This window comes from Callithrix jacchus, chromosome 11, assembly GCF_049354715.1.
Source record: "Callithrix jacchus isolate 240 chromosome 11, calJac240_pri, whole genome shotgun sequence".
NCBI classification, from domain to species: Eukaryota; Metazoa; Chordata; class Mammalia; order Primates; family Cebidae; genus Callithrix; species Callithrix jacchus.
In genome coordinates, this window is record NC_133512.1 from 50,729,844 (window position 1) to 50,747,667 (window position 17,824).

General features: G+C 34.5%; 1 protein-coding gene across 6 annotated transcripts in view; it reads right to left on the bottom strand.

Annotated features, from left to right (window-relative positions):
* GLCCI1 (glucocorticoid induced 1) overlaps positions 1–17,824 on the bottom strand; it is a 145,664-nt gene that overhangs the window by 80,346 nt on the left and 47,494 nt on the right. For 5 of the 6 annotated variants that reach the window (XM_054237268.2, XM_054237271.2, XM_054237267.2 and 2 more), the window contains exon 2: positions 14,109–14,260. In XM_054237268.2, the coding sequence (XP_054093243.1) occupies positions 14,109–14,260 (152 nt within the window). Of the gene's footprint in view, positions 1–14,108; positions 14,261–17,295; positions 17,546–17,824 lie in introns of those variants that run through there. The other variant, XM_054237269.2, reaches the window with a different exon arrangement.

Below are 17,824 nucleotides of genomic sequence, written 5' to 3' on the forward strand. Positions count from 1 at the left end.
ATATATTTATATATTAATAATTATATATACAAAATATATATAATTTTATACTTTAAGTTCTGGGGTTACATGTGCAGATTGAGCAGGATTGTTACATACATACACACATGCCATGGTGGTTTGCTGCATCCACCCCCCCATCATCTGCATTATTTATCTCTCCTATTGTTATCCCTCCCCAATCCCCCCACATCCCCCTATGCCTCCTGTAGCTCCCCCACCCCCCAAGAGGTTCCCCTCCCTGTGTACCATGTATTCTCATTGTTTCAGCACACACTTGTGAGTGAGAACATGTAGTGTTTGGTTTTCTGTTCTTGTGTCAGTTTGCTGAGAATGATGGTTTCCAGATTCATCCATGTTCCTGCAAATGACATGAACTCATCATTTTTTATGGCTGCATAGTATTCCATGGTGTATATATGCCACATTTTCTTTAACAAGTCTATCACTGATGGGCATTTGGGTTGATTCCAAGTCTTTTCTATTGTAAACAGTGCCACAATGAACATATGTGTGCATGCGTCTTTATAACAGAATGATTATAATCCTTTGGGTATATACCCAGTAATGTGATTGCTGGGTCAAATGGTATTTATATTCTTAGATCTTTGAGGAATCACCACACTGTCTTCCACAATGGTTGAACTAGTTTACACTCCCACCAACAGTGTAAAAGCATTCCTATTTCTCCACACCCTATCGAGTATCTGTTGTCTCCAGATTTTTCAATGATCGCCATTGTAACTGAGAAGTATCTCCATGTGGTTTTGATTTGCATTTCTCTAACAACCAGTGATGATGAGCATTATTTCAGATGTTTGTTGGCTACATAAATGTCTTCTTTTGAAAGGTGTCTGTTCATATTCTTTGCCCACTTTTGATGGTTTTTTTTTTTTTTCTTGTAAATTTGGTAAGTTCTTTGTAGATTCTGGATATTAGCCCTTTGTGAGCCAGGTAGATTGCAAACATTTTTTCCTGTTCTATTGGTTGCTGGTTCACTCTAATGATAGTTTCTTTTGCTGTGAAGTTCTCAAGTTTAATTAGATCTCATTTGTCTATTTTGGCTTTTGTTGTCATTGCTTTTGATGTTTTAGTCATGAAGTCCTTGGAAGAAAGGATATCAGAGACTAAAGATCAACTCAATGAAATAAAGCGAGAAGGCAGGATTAGAGGAAAAAAGAGTGAAAAGAAATTAACAAAGCTTCCAAGAAATATGAGATTATGCGAAAGGACCAAATCTACATTTGATAGGTGTACCTGAAAGTGATGGGGAGAACAAGGCCAAGATGGAAAACAACACTCTTCAGGATGTTAACCAGGAGACCTTCCCCAATATAGCAAGGCAGGTCAACATTCAAAGACAGGAAATGCAGAGAATACCACAAAGGTATTCCTCAAGAAGAGCAACCCCGAGGCATATAATTGTCAGACTCACCAGGGTTGAAATGAAGGAAAAAATGCTAAGGGCAGCCAGAGGTAAAAAAGGTCGGCTTATCCACAAAGGGAAGCTCAGACTCACAGTTGATCTCTTGGCAGAAACCTATAAAGCCAGAAGAGAATGGGGGCCAATATCCAACATCCTAAAAGAAAACAATTTTCAACCTAGAATTTCATATCCAGTCAAACTAAGCTTCATAAGGATAGGAGAAATAAAATCCTTTATGGACAAGCAATTGTTGAGAGATTTCATCACTAACCAGGCCTACCCTACTAGAGTTCCTGCAGGAAGCACTAAACATGGAAAGGAAGAACCTACAGTACCAGCCACTCCAAAAACATACCAAACTGTAAAGACCATCAACACTGTGAAGAAACTGCATCAACTAACAGGCAAAACAACCAGCTAGCATCAAAATCGCAAGATCAAATTGACACATAATAATATTAACCTTAAATGTCAATGGGCTAAATGTCCCAATCAAAAGACAGAGACAGGCAAATTGGATAAAAAGTCAAGACCCATCTCTGTGCTGTATTCAGGAAACCCATCTCACATGCAAAGATACACATAGGCTCAAAATAAAGGGATGGAGGAAGATTTACCAAGCAAATGGAGAATTAAAAAAAGCAGGAGTTGCAATCCTAGTCTCTGATAAAACAGACTTTAAACCAACAAAGATCAAAAGAGACCACGAAGGGCATTACATAATGATAAAGAGATTAGTGCATCAAGATGAGCTAACTATCTCAAATATATACGCACCCACTACAGGATCACTCAGATACAAAAAGCAACTTCTCAATGACCTACAAAGAGACTTAGACTCCCACACAATAACTTAAGTGGGAGACTTTAACACCCTACTGTCAATACTAGACAGATCAATGAGATGGAAAATTAACAATGATATCCAGGACTTGAACTCAGATCTGGACCAAGTGGACCTAATAGGTATCTACAGAACTTTCCACCTCAAATGAATAGAACATACATTCTTCTCAGTCCCACATCACACTTACTCTAAAATTGATCACATAATTGGAAGTAAAACACTCCTCAGCAAATGCAAAAAACAGAAATCATAACAAACAGTCTCTCAGACCACAGCACAATCAAATTAGAACGCAGGACTAAGAAATGCACTCAAAACTGCACAACTGCATTGAAACTAAACAACCTGCTCCTGAGTGGCTACTGGATAAAAAATGAAATAAAAGCAGAAATAAAGATGTTCTGCGAAACCAATGAGAACAAAGACACAACATACCAGAATCTCTGGGACACATTTAAAACAGTGTCTAGAGGGAAATTAATACCACTAAATGCCCGTAAGAGAAGTGAGGAAAGATATAAAATTGACACCCTAACATCATGATTTAAAAAACTAGAAGAGCAAAATAAAACAAATTTAAAAGTTAGCATAAGACAAGAAATAACTAAGATCAAAGTACAACTGAAGGAAACAGAGACACAAAAAACCCTTAAAAAAAAAAATCAATGAATCCAGGAATTGGTTTTTTGAAAAGATCAACAAGATAGAACGCTAGCCAGACTAAAAAGAAAAAGAATTGAATAGATGAAATAAAAGATGATAAAGGGGATATCACTACCAATTCCACAGAAATACAAACTACCATCAGAGATTACTACAAACACTTCTATGCACATAAACCAGTAAATCTAGAAGAAATGTATAAATTCCTGGAACTTACACCCTCCCAAAACTAAACCAGGAAAAGCTGAATCTCTGAACAGACCAATCACAAGGTCTGAAGTTGAGGCAGCAATTAATAGCCTACCAACCAAAAAAAGTCCAGGACTAGACAGGTTCTCAGCAAAATTCTACCAGAGGTACAAAGAGGAGCTGGTACCATTCCTTCTGAAACTACTTCAAACAATAGAAAAAGAGGGAATTCTCCGTAACTCATTTTATGAGACCAACATCATTCTGATACCAAAACCTGACACAACTAAAAAAGAAAATTTTAAGCTAATATCCATGATGAACATTGATGCGAAAATCTTCAATGAAATACTGGCAAACCAAATCCAACAGCACATCAAAAAGCTTATTCATCACAATCAAGTTGGCTTCATCCCTGGGATGCAAGGCTGGTTCAATATACACAAATCTACAAATGTAATTCATCACATAAACAGAATCAAAGAAAAAAACCACATGATTATCTCAACAGATGCAGAGAAGGCCTTTGACAAAATTCAACAAAACCTTTATGCTAAAAACTCTCAATAAACTAGGTATCTATGGAACATATCTCAAAATAATGAAAGCTATTTCTGACAAACCCACAGCCAATATCGTACTGAATGGACAAAAACTAGAAGCATCCCTTTTGAAAACTGGCACAAGACAAGGGTACCCTCTCTCATCACTCCTATTCAACATAGTACTGGAAATTCTGACCAGAGCAATCAGACAAGAAAAAGAAATAAAAGGTATTCAACTAGGAAAAGAGGAAGTCAAAGTGTCTTTATTTGTAGACAACATGACTGTATATTTAGAAGACTCCATCATCTCAGTCCAGAATCTCCTTAAGCTGATAAGCAACTTCAGCAAAGTCTCAGGATACAAAATCAATGTGCAAAAATCACAAGCATTCCTATACACCAATAACAGACAAACAGAGAGCCAAATCATGAATGAACTCCCATTCACAACTGCTAGAAAGATAAATACCTAGGAATATTCTTTCCTAATTATCATACGAATTGTGTACAAGCCTCTGAGAAGAAACTTTAGACCAATGTGTATTGTATAATATATGCCAAAACCCGTGAAGGAAACTGGTAGGATTGGGAGTTGAAAGAAAACAAAAATTTGTCTGCTGTGCCCATGGAGTAGTCATTCTTTTATTCCTTTACTTCCATAATAAACTTGGTTTCACTAAAAAAAAAAAAAAAAAAAAAAAATATATATATATATATAATAATTCCATGAAAAAAGAAAAGAAAAGAAAAAAAAACACTTAGGAATACAACTAACAAGGAACATGAAGGAACTCTTCAAGTAGTACTACTAACCACTGCTCAAGGAAATAAGAGAAGACACAAACAGATGGAAAAACATTCCATGCTCATGGTTAGGAAGAATCAATATAATGAAAATGGCCATACTGCCTAAAGTAATTTATAGATTCAATGCTACGAATGACCTTCTTCACAGAACTGGAAAAAGCCACCTTAAACTTCATATGGAACCAAAACAGAGCCCACATAACCAAGACAATCCTAAGAAAAAACAAAAACAAAAACAAAAACAAAGCAGCAGGCATCATGCTATCTGACTTCAAACTATACTACAAGGCTACAGCAATCAAAACAGCATGGTACTGGTGCCAAAACAGAGAGACTAATGGAACAGAACAGAGGCCTCAAAAGTAATGCCATACATCTACAACTGTCTGATTTTTGACAAACCTTACAAAAACAAGCAACGGGGAAAGGATTCCCTATTTAATAAATGGTTTTGGGAAAACTTTTTAGCCATATGCAGAAAGTTGAAACTGGACCCCTTCCTTACACCTTATATAAAAATTAACTCCAGATGGATTAAAGATTTAAATATAAGAACTAACACCATAAAAACCCTAGAAGAAAACCCAGGCAACACCATTCAAGACATAGGCATAGGCAAGAACTGTATCACAGGAATTTTTTATGGAAAACTGATACTCGATAAAACAGGGTGAGAACCAACATACAGGTCAATGTACAGAACCAACACAGATCAGGGGACCAGAGTAATAGTACTATTACAAATAAATATAACCTATTTCACAATTTTACCTAGAGTGAGCTAAGGGACAAAGGCACGAGAAAGCAATGAAGAAAAACAGGTTAATTTTGTGACAGCTAAATGTTTCTTGTAAAGGGAAGAAAACTGAGTATCTAGGTAACGGGAGTATGAGAAAGACCTTTCACTGTATACCTTCTACTTTTGAACCAAATGAACATATTATCTATTAGAATTAGTAAGTAGAGTTCTGACTTTCTGTTAATTTTAGAAAGGGCATTTGAAAATAATGAATAAAATATTAAATATTTTAGTTATAGATTAAAATTTTTCATCAATACAGCTAAGTATATCCCTTTAGCAACTGAATAAATTACTCCCTAAACCAGAAACATGACTAATTTGGTGTGAACTATTCAACTCTAAAATTCCACAATCCTGTGTCTCATAAATTAGATGATGGCTGAAAGAAAAAGTAAAGTTGATCTCAATAGTCAGGGACCAGCTCCATAAAAATAATTTAGACCCCGAGAATGCAAACTAAGAGGCAAAAACAGTCAAATCTTTAGGCTTGTTTTCATTTCATGAAGAAGTCCCCCAGCCCCTAAAATGTTTCAGCAACTGCTGTTTCTTAAATATATTTCAACAGCAAGCCCTTTGACAAGAGCACAGGAAACTCAAACAGCTGTAGAAAGTGTGACTTTTGGCCAGAAAATGAATTTCTGATCAGAGTGATAAAACTTAAAGTTATTTTTTATATCAGTAAGTATTTGAGGTATATCACTTATGCCTTTGACTAAAGTCCTCCCCAACCAAGCTCCTTTCAGGAATGGAGGAAGAGGGTAGGTACTTTAAATATGACATCAATAGCAAAGAATATATATTTTAGTTCAGAGTTAGTTGAGTTTACCGAGTGCTGCCTAAAGCCAAATGCTAAGCACTTAGTCTGAATCTGTTTCTTAAAAACAAATAGATTTCTAGGGAAAGATGCTGGCATAGAGTCAGGATCATAAAACTCTATATACTTAAGTAGCCTGAGATTAAGAAATTGCTTTATGTGCTTTTGGCATGCCCAATGTGCCATAGTTTAACTTTTGAAAATTAATTTAAAACAATAAAATATCAAATATAATAATATCACCCGGAGAAAGGGAAGTATCAGTATATGTAATTTTATTTAAGCTCTAACCATCCCATCTCTCACCCCTCAAAGAATACAAGTTTTGAAATCTCTCCCTGATACAAACCAAGAGACCAAGAGCCGTGGAATAAATTAAGAAACTTTCTAAAGTGCTACAATCCAAAAACATACTAGGCTACTAAGCTTCTTAGGTAAAATCCTTTCAGACCCAAGTGACAGATAACTCGGATGATATTTATACCATGTTATGCTAGAGCACAGAGGAAGGAAATCTTGCAAAATCTTTTTATGAAGCAAGTGTAAAAACAATCTAAAGCTCATGAAAAAAATTTAAGATCTCATTGCTGAATAATAAACAAATATAAAATTAACAAACATACTCAATGATGAAAAGGCATTTTCCACATACAGAATTATTCCTGATTAAAACAAGAAAGACCATTAGTAAAATAAGCATGTGTACTCTATGTACAAAAAGTATACACTGCCTCACAGCCGACATCAGTATACCTTGTCCAGTCAATAAACTAGACACATTACCATTAGAGTCAAGAAAAAGGCCAAGGCACTCAGTAGCATAACTGTTAGTTTAAATGGTTCTGGGAGCAGCAGCAAATGCAATTCCAAAAGAGGACACATAGCAAGGAATAAATAAAGAAAAGGATATAGAATTACTATTTGAATAATTGTATACCTAAAAAAACAAATAAAATTACTTAAACCATTACTAGAAACAAGAAAAGTCAAGTTGAATATGTCCTGTACACAAATTAGATATTAAATATCCTAATTACAACAGCAACCAAAGAAGACAAAATATTTTGATGTAAGTTTAACAAGAAATGTGTTGTTCCAGTATGAAGTTGTAAAATATTCTGAAGGGCAAACATAACACTTAAATGAATAAAAAGATATGCCCCTTGGGTGGCTCATGCTTGTAATCCCAGAACTTTGGGAGGCCGAGGCGGGCAGATCACAAGGTCAGGAGATTGAGACCATCCTGGCCAACATGGTGAAAACCCGTCTCTACTTAAAATACAAAAAAATTAGCTGGGCATGATGGCGCACACCTGTAGTCCCAGCTACTTAAGAGGCTGAGGCAGGAGAATTGCTTAAACCCAGAAGGTGGAGATTATAGTGAGTCGAGATCATGCCACTGCACTGCATCCTGGGTGACAGTGTGATATTCTTTTTTGAAAAAAAAAAAAAAGATATGCCCTTTTCTTAGATAAGATTCAATATAATAAATTCCCCTGAATTAATATTTAATTGTAATATAAAACATTCTAAGAGGAATGTGACAAATTATAAAATTGAGAAAAATAAATATGCAAGACTAGCCATACAAATTATGAAAATGAATTACTACGCAATATAGATCAAAATCATTCAGTAATAGGTACAAAAAGATATTAATGGTATATAGTATAGCATAGAGAAGCCAGAAAGAGATCCAAATAAGAATGGAAATTTATGATATGACAAGGATGGCATATCAAATCAGCAGGGAAAAGATAAACTACTGATCAACTATTAGTCACTTTGAAACATAAAGCTGGATAAAGCACCTCATGCCTTCCATCAAAATAAACTCTGGAAATATCAAAGAAACAAATATTACAAAAGAAACATAAAACTATTAAAAGAAAATACAGTTTAAATAAAAATTTTTAACTTAGAGTAGGAGAAATCTTTCCCAATTATGGCATAATGCAAAAAGCCACAAGGCACAGACCAATGTAATAAACACAGCAGCCCGAAATAAACCCTCACATATATGGTCAATTGATTTTTGACAAGGGTGTTAAGGCCATTCAGTGGGAAAAGGATAGCCTTTTCAACAAATGATGCTAGGAAAACTAGACATTCACATCCAAAAAAAAGAAGCTGGACCTTATACTGTATACAAAAATGGGCTCAAATGGATCAGACCTAAACTTAAAAGCTAAAATTCTTAGAAGAAAATAAGAAGAAAGCTTATTTGGCAATGATTTCTTGAATATGCCAACAAAAGTACAGGCAACAGATGGAAAACAGATAAATAAACTGGACTTTATCAAAATTAAAAACTAGTTAACTATCAAAAGAATAAAAAGGCAACCCACGGAATGGGAGAAAATATTTGCAAACCATGTATCTGATAAGAGATTGATATATAGAATATATAAAGAACTCCTAGAACTCAACAACAAAAAACCCAATTCAAAAATGGTCAAAGAACTTATATAGACATTTCTCCAAAGAAAATATATAGATGGCCAAAAAGCAGGTGAAGTGATAATCAACATCATTAATCATTTAGGAAACACAAATAAAAAATGATAATAAGATACCGGGGTGACTATTTTTTTAAAAAAAAGGAATAAAGAAAATAACTATTGGCAAAAATGTAGAAAAACTGGACCCCTGTGCATTGCTGATGGGAGTATAAAATAGTATAGCCGTAGTGGAAAACAGCATGCCAGTTCATCAAAAATTTAAACACAGAATTACCCTATGATCCAGCAGTTTTACTTCTGGATATATATACAAAAGAATTGAAAGCAAAGACTTGAAAAGATATGCATACACTAATGTTGCCAGCCCCATTATTCACAACTGTCAAAAAGCAAAAACAACCTAAATATCCATCCATAGACAAATGGATAAAAAAAAATGCGGTATGTATATCTAATGGAATATTATTCCACCTTAAAAAGAAAGGAAATTTTGACACATGCTACAACATAGATGAACCTTGAAATCAGTATACTAAGTAAAATGAACCAGACACAAAAGGATAAATACTGTGTGATTTTTCTTATATGAGGTTCCTAAAGTAAATTCACAGAGACAGAAAACAGAATGATGGCTACCAGAGGCTTGGGTATGGTGGGGAGGATGGAGACCTAGTATTTAATAGGTGGAAAAAGTGAAAATGTTTTAGACATGGATGGTGGTAATGGTTTTACAATAATGTGAATGCACTTAATGTCATGGAACTGTACATTTAAAACATGGTTAATTCATCTTCATCCATGGTAAATTTAATTATTTTGGGGGTGAGGGAGGGGGAGACAGGTCTCACTCTGTTGCCCAGGTTGGAGTGTAGTAGGCCAATCCTGGCTCTCACTGAAACCTTTGCCTCCTAGGTTCAAGCGATTCTCTTGCCTCATCCTTGGAAGTAGCTGAGATTACAAGACACATGACACCATGTCTGGCTATCATGTTATATGTATTTTACCACAACTTAAAAAATTGGGGGAAAAAGCGAGATACGGATTTACATGTTATAAGGAGAGATGCCCATGATCCATCAAATGGAAAAAGCAAGTCAATTATATGATATAGAGTATGATTCCATCTCTGTGTGTATATGTTTAAATAATATCTTACAGAGAATTTCTCAAAACATGTGCCCACCTCCGCCAAAAAAAAAAAAAAAAAAGAATCTGTTAATAATTTTTTAAGTAATAGATCCAGGGAGTCAGTGGCTACTATTCATGTCCTTCTATATTACATGGATTATTTTACCATCAAAAAGCATTACTTTTAAAACAAAGACAGATAAAACTCAAAAATGCATAACTGAAATATTTACTTATTTTAATTTAGCTGGACTAAAAACATTCTGGAACAATTACAGAATGTCTATAAATATATCACTAAGCATCCCTGCAAGAACTGAGAAGCACAGAGATTTTATACTATGATAGGATGCTGACCTTGGCAGGGAGCAGATGCCTAAAGTGGAAACACTATGTTTAGGCAAGTGACTTTTTTCTTTTACAAGTTATATATAAAAAGCATTAAATCCATCATTTTATCACAATATAAATCTAATCAAAAGCATTTTAAATCCTTGTTTAAAAAAACAAAAGCATTTTAAATCTTGTTTAAAAAAACAAAAGCAGCAAGAAGGCAGTGGTGGTTTCTCTTGTTAAGACTGAATAATTAACTTGCAGAAAGCCTAATGAAAATCACCTCTGTAGATTAACACCATCATGTCTTCTAGTTTAATGGACATTTCAAAAAGGTGACATTTTGAGACTTAAGGTAGCCTGTTCCACAGGCTGTTTTAGATGGACTACTCATACAAAGAAAATTGTCTAACTGTATCAGAAAAAGTTTAAGGTCTATAAAAGTCAAAGAAAGGTGTAACAGGAAAATAAACTATTAAGACACTATTTTTTAAAGATGTTTAAATAAAATTAAGAGAAGTTAATTAAGCAAATGATAAAACTCAGAAAAAACACTTCCCGTGCTGTTTTTTCTTTCATTCTATTTTTGATACTGATTTTATGTCCACACTGAATCTTTTGAAAAGTTTTGAATTAAGAATTGTAACATACTATGATCTAAGAAGCCTACAAAAATTTGTTTAAAAGGTTATTATACATTGCATATTAGTCAGTAGAGTGTTGGTTATAGGATAGTAACCACACAATCTCCAAATCCCAATGACTTAAAACTGCAAAAGTTAATTTCTTGCTCATACAACATGTATGGGTCATTAAGAAGGCTATGTTTGTCACTGTCAGTGATCCAGATGGACAAACTAGGAGTGAACAGTTACTTCCCTGTCAGAGAGAATGCACCAGTTCTTTAAAGCTTCTTTCCAAATCAAGTCTCATGGCCACACTTAACTTGAAGTGGGCAGAGAAACAGAATCCTACCATGTGCCCAGGAGAGAGAATGCCAGTGTCTATGAACAGCTCTAATTACACTACTATACCTGGGAAGTTATAGGAAATACCTCTGACTATTGCTGTATTTATTATTTTTATTACTTGGCCACTTTACAAAGAACATATATTACTTTCACATTTAAAAACATACTCACTCTAACACAAAATTTAAAATTTGTCCAGAGACTATACCTCAGACTATGGAGTGAAGACTGAGGAAACATTACTGTCTTATTACAGCAACCTTAATTACAAGTTCAATTTTAAGAGTTGGTAATATATTTTTTTGTTTTATAAAGGTTGTGTCTGCAAGGCTACAGTAATAATATTATATTTCACAAATGGCTTTTAGTTTTTCTTTCTACTATGCTAAACAGATGACTCTAAATCTGGCAGTGATCCATATTTCTTCAGAGGCCTTAAAAATGTAAAGCTGTACTTTTTAGACCTCAGAATAAACATGTGAATGTGCAAATTGGGTATTATTAATTTTAATTTACAGAAAAGAAAGCTTAAGACTGGGTCGCAAAGCAGAGAAGTCAGTGGGCCATGAATTTTTTTTTTTTTTTTTTTTTGAGATCGAGTTTTGCTCTTGTTACCCAGGCTGGAGCGCAATGGCACGATCTCGGCTCACCACAACCTCCGCTTCCAGGGTTCAAGCAATTCTCCTGCCTCAGCCTCCTGAGTAGCTGGGATTACAGGCACGCAAAACCATGCCCAGCTAATTTTTTTGTATTTTTAATAGTGACAGGGTTTCACCATGTTGACCAGGATGGTCTCGATCTCTTGACCTCGTGATCCACCTGCCTCGGCCTCCCAAAGTGCTGGGATTACAGGCGTGAGCCACTGCACCCGGCCATGAATTTTTTTTTTAACATTTTACTAATAGAAATTTCAAACAGAACAATTAAAAGGGAAAAAAAACCTGTTCATGAGGGCCCATAAAGCCAATACTCAGCTTCTCTATATAACATTTTGCTCTATTTGCTCCACCAGATACCTATCTAGGTATCCACTGATCAATCTTATTTTTGATTCATTTCAAAGTTGCAGACAGCAGTATACTTCATCTCTAAACATCTGAGTTCAGTACTTGTTTTCTGTTTATATTCTATGTTTTTAAAATTAAAGTTATATAGCAAAATGTACAAGTGTACACTTGGGTAAGTTCTGATAAATGAATTCACCAACATAACCCAAACTTCTATTAAGATACGTAACACTGGCCAAGCATGGTGGCTTATGCCTATAATCCCAACACTCTGGGAGGCCAAGGCTAGTGGCTCACTTGAGGCCAGGAGTTCAACACCAGCCTCTACTGCTGAAACTCCATCTCTACTAAAAATATAAAAATTAGCTGGGCATGGTACCAGGGGCCTGTTGTCCCAGCTACTTGGAAGGCTGAGGCATGAGAATTGCTTGAATCTGGGAGGCAGAAGTTGCAGTGAGCCGAGATCACACCACCGAACTCCAGCCTAGGCAATAGAACAAGACCCTGTCTCAAAAAAAAAAAAAAAAGATATATAACATTTAACTTATAGAAATAGAGAGCAGAATGATGGTTATCAGAGGCTAAGGGTTGGTGGTCCTGGGGAGATGCTGGTCAAAGGACACAAAATTTCAGTTACGAGAAATAACTTCAAGCAATCTACTGTATATCATGATGACTACAGTAAATAACAATATATTGTTATATTTGAAAATTTCTAAGAGAGTAGATTTTAAGTGTTACAGTAAATAACAATATATTGTATATTTGAAATTAGTTCTAAGAGAGTAGATTTTAAGTGTTCCTATCACACACACAAAAAATGAGGTAATTCATATATTAGTTTGATTTAATCATTTCAAATATGTGTATATATCAAAGAATCATGCTATATAACATTAATATAAATAACTTTTATTGAATTAAAATTAACTAATTTTTAAATTAATTAACATTTCCATTATCCCAGAAAGTTCCCTCCGTGGGCCTTCATTTGAATACATCTGTGCCCAGATCTTTAACTGTCTAGACCCTCAATCACCTCTAAGTTTTGCTAGTTATTTCTACTTGGAAATTCCACTGCCTGCCATATTAAACTTATTCTCTTCCTCGCTAAATGAATACTCAATCAAAAGACTAGGGCAGCATAAAATATTACAAGGACAGAATTGATGAGATAGATTATAAAGTAGAAGCCAATTTCACAGTTTCAAGCTTGCCTGAGAAAATGACAAAAACTGAGAAGCAGAGTTTTTATAGATCATGTCCAAAAAACTCTCTTCCTCTTTTTCCTCATTCTTCAGAGATGAAACTCTATTCTATTTCCCTAACCTACAGAGCCCTAAATGTTCTTTCCTTTGAATGCCCTTGCATTTACATACTCCATTCATCTAACACTGTCTTCATTTACCAATTTTTTAAATGTATGTCTTATCTACCTAACTGTGCAGCAGGTTCTTCAAAACCAATAACCATATCTTATATTTTTAGTATTCTTCATGATGACAATACATGCTGATTGACTACTGTTAGGAAGATATGGTCAATAACTCAGATAATCATGAATAAAGATGTTTTCAGATTTTTTATTCCTGTCATGGAAAAAAAGCTTTTCAAATCAAAAGCTTGGGGATCCTGCCAAAAACGGGAAATGTGACAGTTAATTTATATTTTCCTCTGAAGGCTTTTAATCTTGGTTTTAACAGAAAAAAAAATAAATTATCTATCATATGTTTTATTAGGCATATGTTAATACTTTATGAATTATTTTCAAGAAGTGTGCAAACTACTCTTTAAAAAGTTTTATATTTTCTAAAATGGTTATTAGTCATTTTAATTTCTATTGGAAAGCAATTCTTAAAATTACAACAAAAGTCTTTAAAGCCATGTAATATAGACTGATGTGCTATTTAAGTATTAAAGAATTTCAAAGCTTCTAAAACCCAGATGACAAAAAACAATTATTGCAAAGTTTATTTAAAATGATGTATTTTCCTTTCTTCCTTGGGTGGATATATTTCAAATTTGGGAAAATGTTATTACATTACATTTTCTTTACTGTGATCAAAACAGAAGAAGTGCAGGGTGATAAGCTGATTTTGATTTGCTTATTTTACCTGAGTAGCTTTGTCTTTCATGCATGAAGGGTAGTGAACATGAGGATCCCGTGGCCACTGTCCTGTGAGGTAAGGTCCTGTTATTGTATCCAAAGAGGAGGTTCGCCTTATTGTACTAGAGGTTCGAACTTGCTGAGATTTTGGCCTGTCCACTATAAAAAGTGAAAAAAAAAATAGATTAGTCATTAGTGAATGAAGTAAAACGTAAAGTTATTTAAACTTCATAGTTTGTAGAATATCATCCTGTCAATTTTCCCTGTGATACATATTTATACTAATAGCCCTGTTGTATGAACAGATGAAATGTGTGACCCATGTCCCAAGGAAAATACATTCATGTTAAATCTTACATACATTTCCAGGGCTTCCACAGACCCTATGAAGTGTATCCATTTTAGGGACCTGTAATAAATCTGTGTATCATCTCTTGCCATTATTTTAATTGCATGTCTCACTTGAACTGCCAGTTTTCTGACTGCTATCTCTGCATCCACTTCAAGTAAACTTTACAGTTCCGTGCCCAAATAGAAAACATTTCCATGGTTAGTCACTGTATTTAACTTAAAGCTCATATTATTTAGTATGACATAATAAGCTTTCACGATTTGGCTGGCATATACTTCAATGTTTAATATCCTGCTATTCCATAATCCCATGTTAAGCATCACATAAATGGCCTGTGTTTTTCCAAAAGTAAAATGCACTCTTTCTGCCTCTGTACATTCTACTTCCTGAGCCTAGAACTCTCTCCTTTCTTGTTTACTTGACAAACTCATTTATTTTCAAGACTAGCTAAGATGTCACACTGCCTCTGTGAAAGCTTCCCTAATGCCCTTTTCTCTCCCCTTCCTTCTAAGATATACTTGCCTGTCTCTGCTTTTATGGCATCCTAAGCTTATTTCTCTCTCCCATCAGAGCATAAGTTTAAACCCTATAGACTGACTAGGAGTCGGCATTCAATATACACTTAATGAATTTATTCACAACTACACAAAAATAATATGTATAAATAACTTTATATTTTAATTCAACCTCCTCATTCACAGATGAAGAATTTGAAGCCTAGAGGAATACTGAACAAAAGATGCAAACAGGAAACAGGTAAAAAGAAACCAAAAATCTATAAACATTATACACAATTCAGTCAATTGGCCATAACAGACTATTATACTTCTCCTTGCCATAGGGGTATCACAAGTATCTCCTAAAAATTAATCACACTATACACCAAACCTATAAAGAGGATTTTCCATGTATCCATCCCAAGTAATTTACTACTAATGTGCATTTGATGATACAATGTAATAGATTTACATGTTCCCAAGGCTAAGAGTCTTTTCAGAGTCATATCTCACATCAAACAAAATGCCTTCCTCTTTACAGAGGGTGAAGAAACATTTATTATTGAATGCTGTCCTTTAACTACCTTTCTGAAATCAGAATGCATAGTTTACCAGAAAAATAGGAGAAAATGCAGTATACTCTAATGTTATATTATGCAGGTAATAGGTTAGAATTGCAGTTTTTATTTTTTCCTTTGACCCAAGAATTGTTAGAAAATATCTGAAAATCACCAGATTTCCTCTTTATCTGTATTACTTTAGCTCTAAATGTATTGTACTGAAAGCAGAAAATCTAGTGGAGCCTATTTCTAATCTTTGAAATTGCCTGAAATTTTCCCTGTGACTAAAAACATGGTCAACGTTTCATGAATCAGAGAAAACATTTTTTTTCAGAATATACAGTTCCTTGTCTTGTATATCAATTGAATTAAAATACAGAATACAGGAATAATATAATTATCAGTTTTATCTCTTACAGACCTAGAAGAGTACTATAAAATATTTAAACTATAATTGAGTTCTAAAAATTCTCTTTATTCTTTGAACATTTTTGACCTTTATATTTTAGTTCTGTATTATTTGGTACATATAGATTCTTGACATCAACATCACAGCTTATATGTATTATTGTTTTCTCTCATTATTTTAAAAATTTTATCATGCTGAATATTATGACCCCCTCTGCTTTATTTCTGTTAATTTGCATGGTATGCCCATCCTTTTAACTTCTTAAAAGATTTTTTAAATGTGTATCATAAACCAAAGTATTTTTTTATACTTTTGGAAAAAAAAAAAACTTCATAGCAAGCCTTCTGGTTGTAAAAGGTGAACTCATCCCACATATTTATTGTTATAACAAATTTGGGGGGGCTATGGTGGCTCCGGCCAGTTGTCCTGGTGCTTGAGGAGGCAAGGCTATGAGTTCAAGGCCAACCTGAGCAATGTTACAAGCTCTCATTGATTAACAAATTTGGTTTAACTTGTAATTTTTTCCTATTTTAGAATGTTTCCTTGCTACTTGTTTTCTGTTTATTGTTTCTTCTTCTCCCTTTATCCTCACCTCCCCCCACTATATCATAGGTAACTTTGAAGATATATAAACTGTTTCTAGTTCTATTAATACTACTAAAAGTTATTTATATTAATTTTTAAAAATATTTTTCCTGGTTATAAAGGCAATACCTACTAATTTTAACAACACTGGGAAACACAAAATTAACATCTCCTATTATCTGATTTATAATAATGTTTAAAATCTTAAAGTTTACTTTAAATTCCTTCCACCATGAAGAAATAAAAAACAAGAGACTGTTGAGAGGCAAGTTCAACATTTAACAGCTGACCTCTAAATTTAAAAGGCCTATATAAAGGTCAGCTACAATCAGACAAGGAAAAGCCATTCTGAGTGAATAATTTGCACCTCTACTTAAATTGCTCAATCTATTTGAAAAGTTGTAAATAGTTCACTTAGTTATTAAAACTCTTTTTATTTTATTAATTAAACAACAGGAACCATGTTTAATTGTTTTTTTGAGGGGGAATAAATTTATTTTATTTAATTCATGTTTTTTTTAATTGTATTTTGGGCTCTGGGGTACATGTGCACAATTGTGCATCCTGCAGGATTGTTGCATAGGTATGCATAGGTACATACATGCCATGATGGTTTGCCATTTCCACTCCCCCCACCATTGCCTACATCAGGCATTTCTCCCAGTGTTATGCCTTCCCATCCTCCCTGCCCCCCGCTGTTCCTCCTCTCCCTTCCCCTCCACCCCCACACCTAGCCCTGTGAGTGTTGTTCCCTTCCCTGTGCCCAAGTGTTCTCATTGTTCATCACCCACCTATAAGTGAGAACATCCAGTGTTTGATTTTCTGTTCTTGTGTCAGTTTGCTTAGAATGATGGTTTCTAGATTGATCCACTTCTCCACAAAGGATACAAACTCGTGTTTTATGGCTGTACAGTATTCCATGATGTATATGTGCCATATTTTCCTTGTCTAGTCTATAATTGATGGGCATCTGGGTTGGTTCCAGGTCTTTGTTATCGTAAACAGAGCCGCAACAAACATATGTGTACGCATGTCTTTATAATAGAACGATTTATAATCCTTTGGATATATACCCAGTAATGGGATTGCTGGATCGAATGGAATTTCTATTTCGAGATCCTTGAGGAATTGCCACACTGTCTTCCACATGGTTGAACGAATTTACACTCCCACCAACAGTGTAAAAGTGTTCCTTTTTCTCCACATCCTCTCCAGCATCTGTTGTCTCCAGATTTTTTAATGATTGCCATTCTAACTGGCATGAGATGGTATCTCAATGTAGTTTTGATTTGCATTTCTCTAATGAGCAATGATGATGAG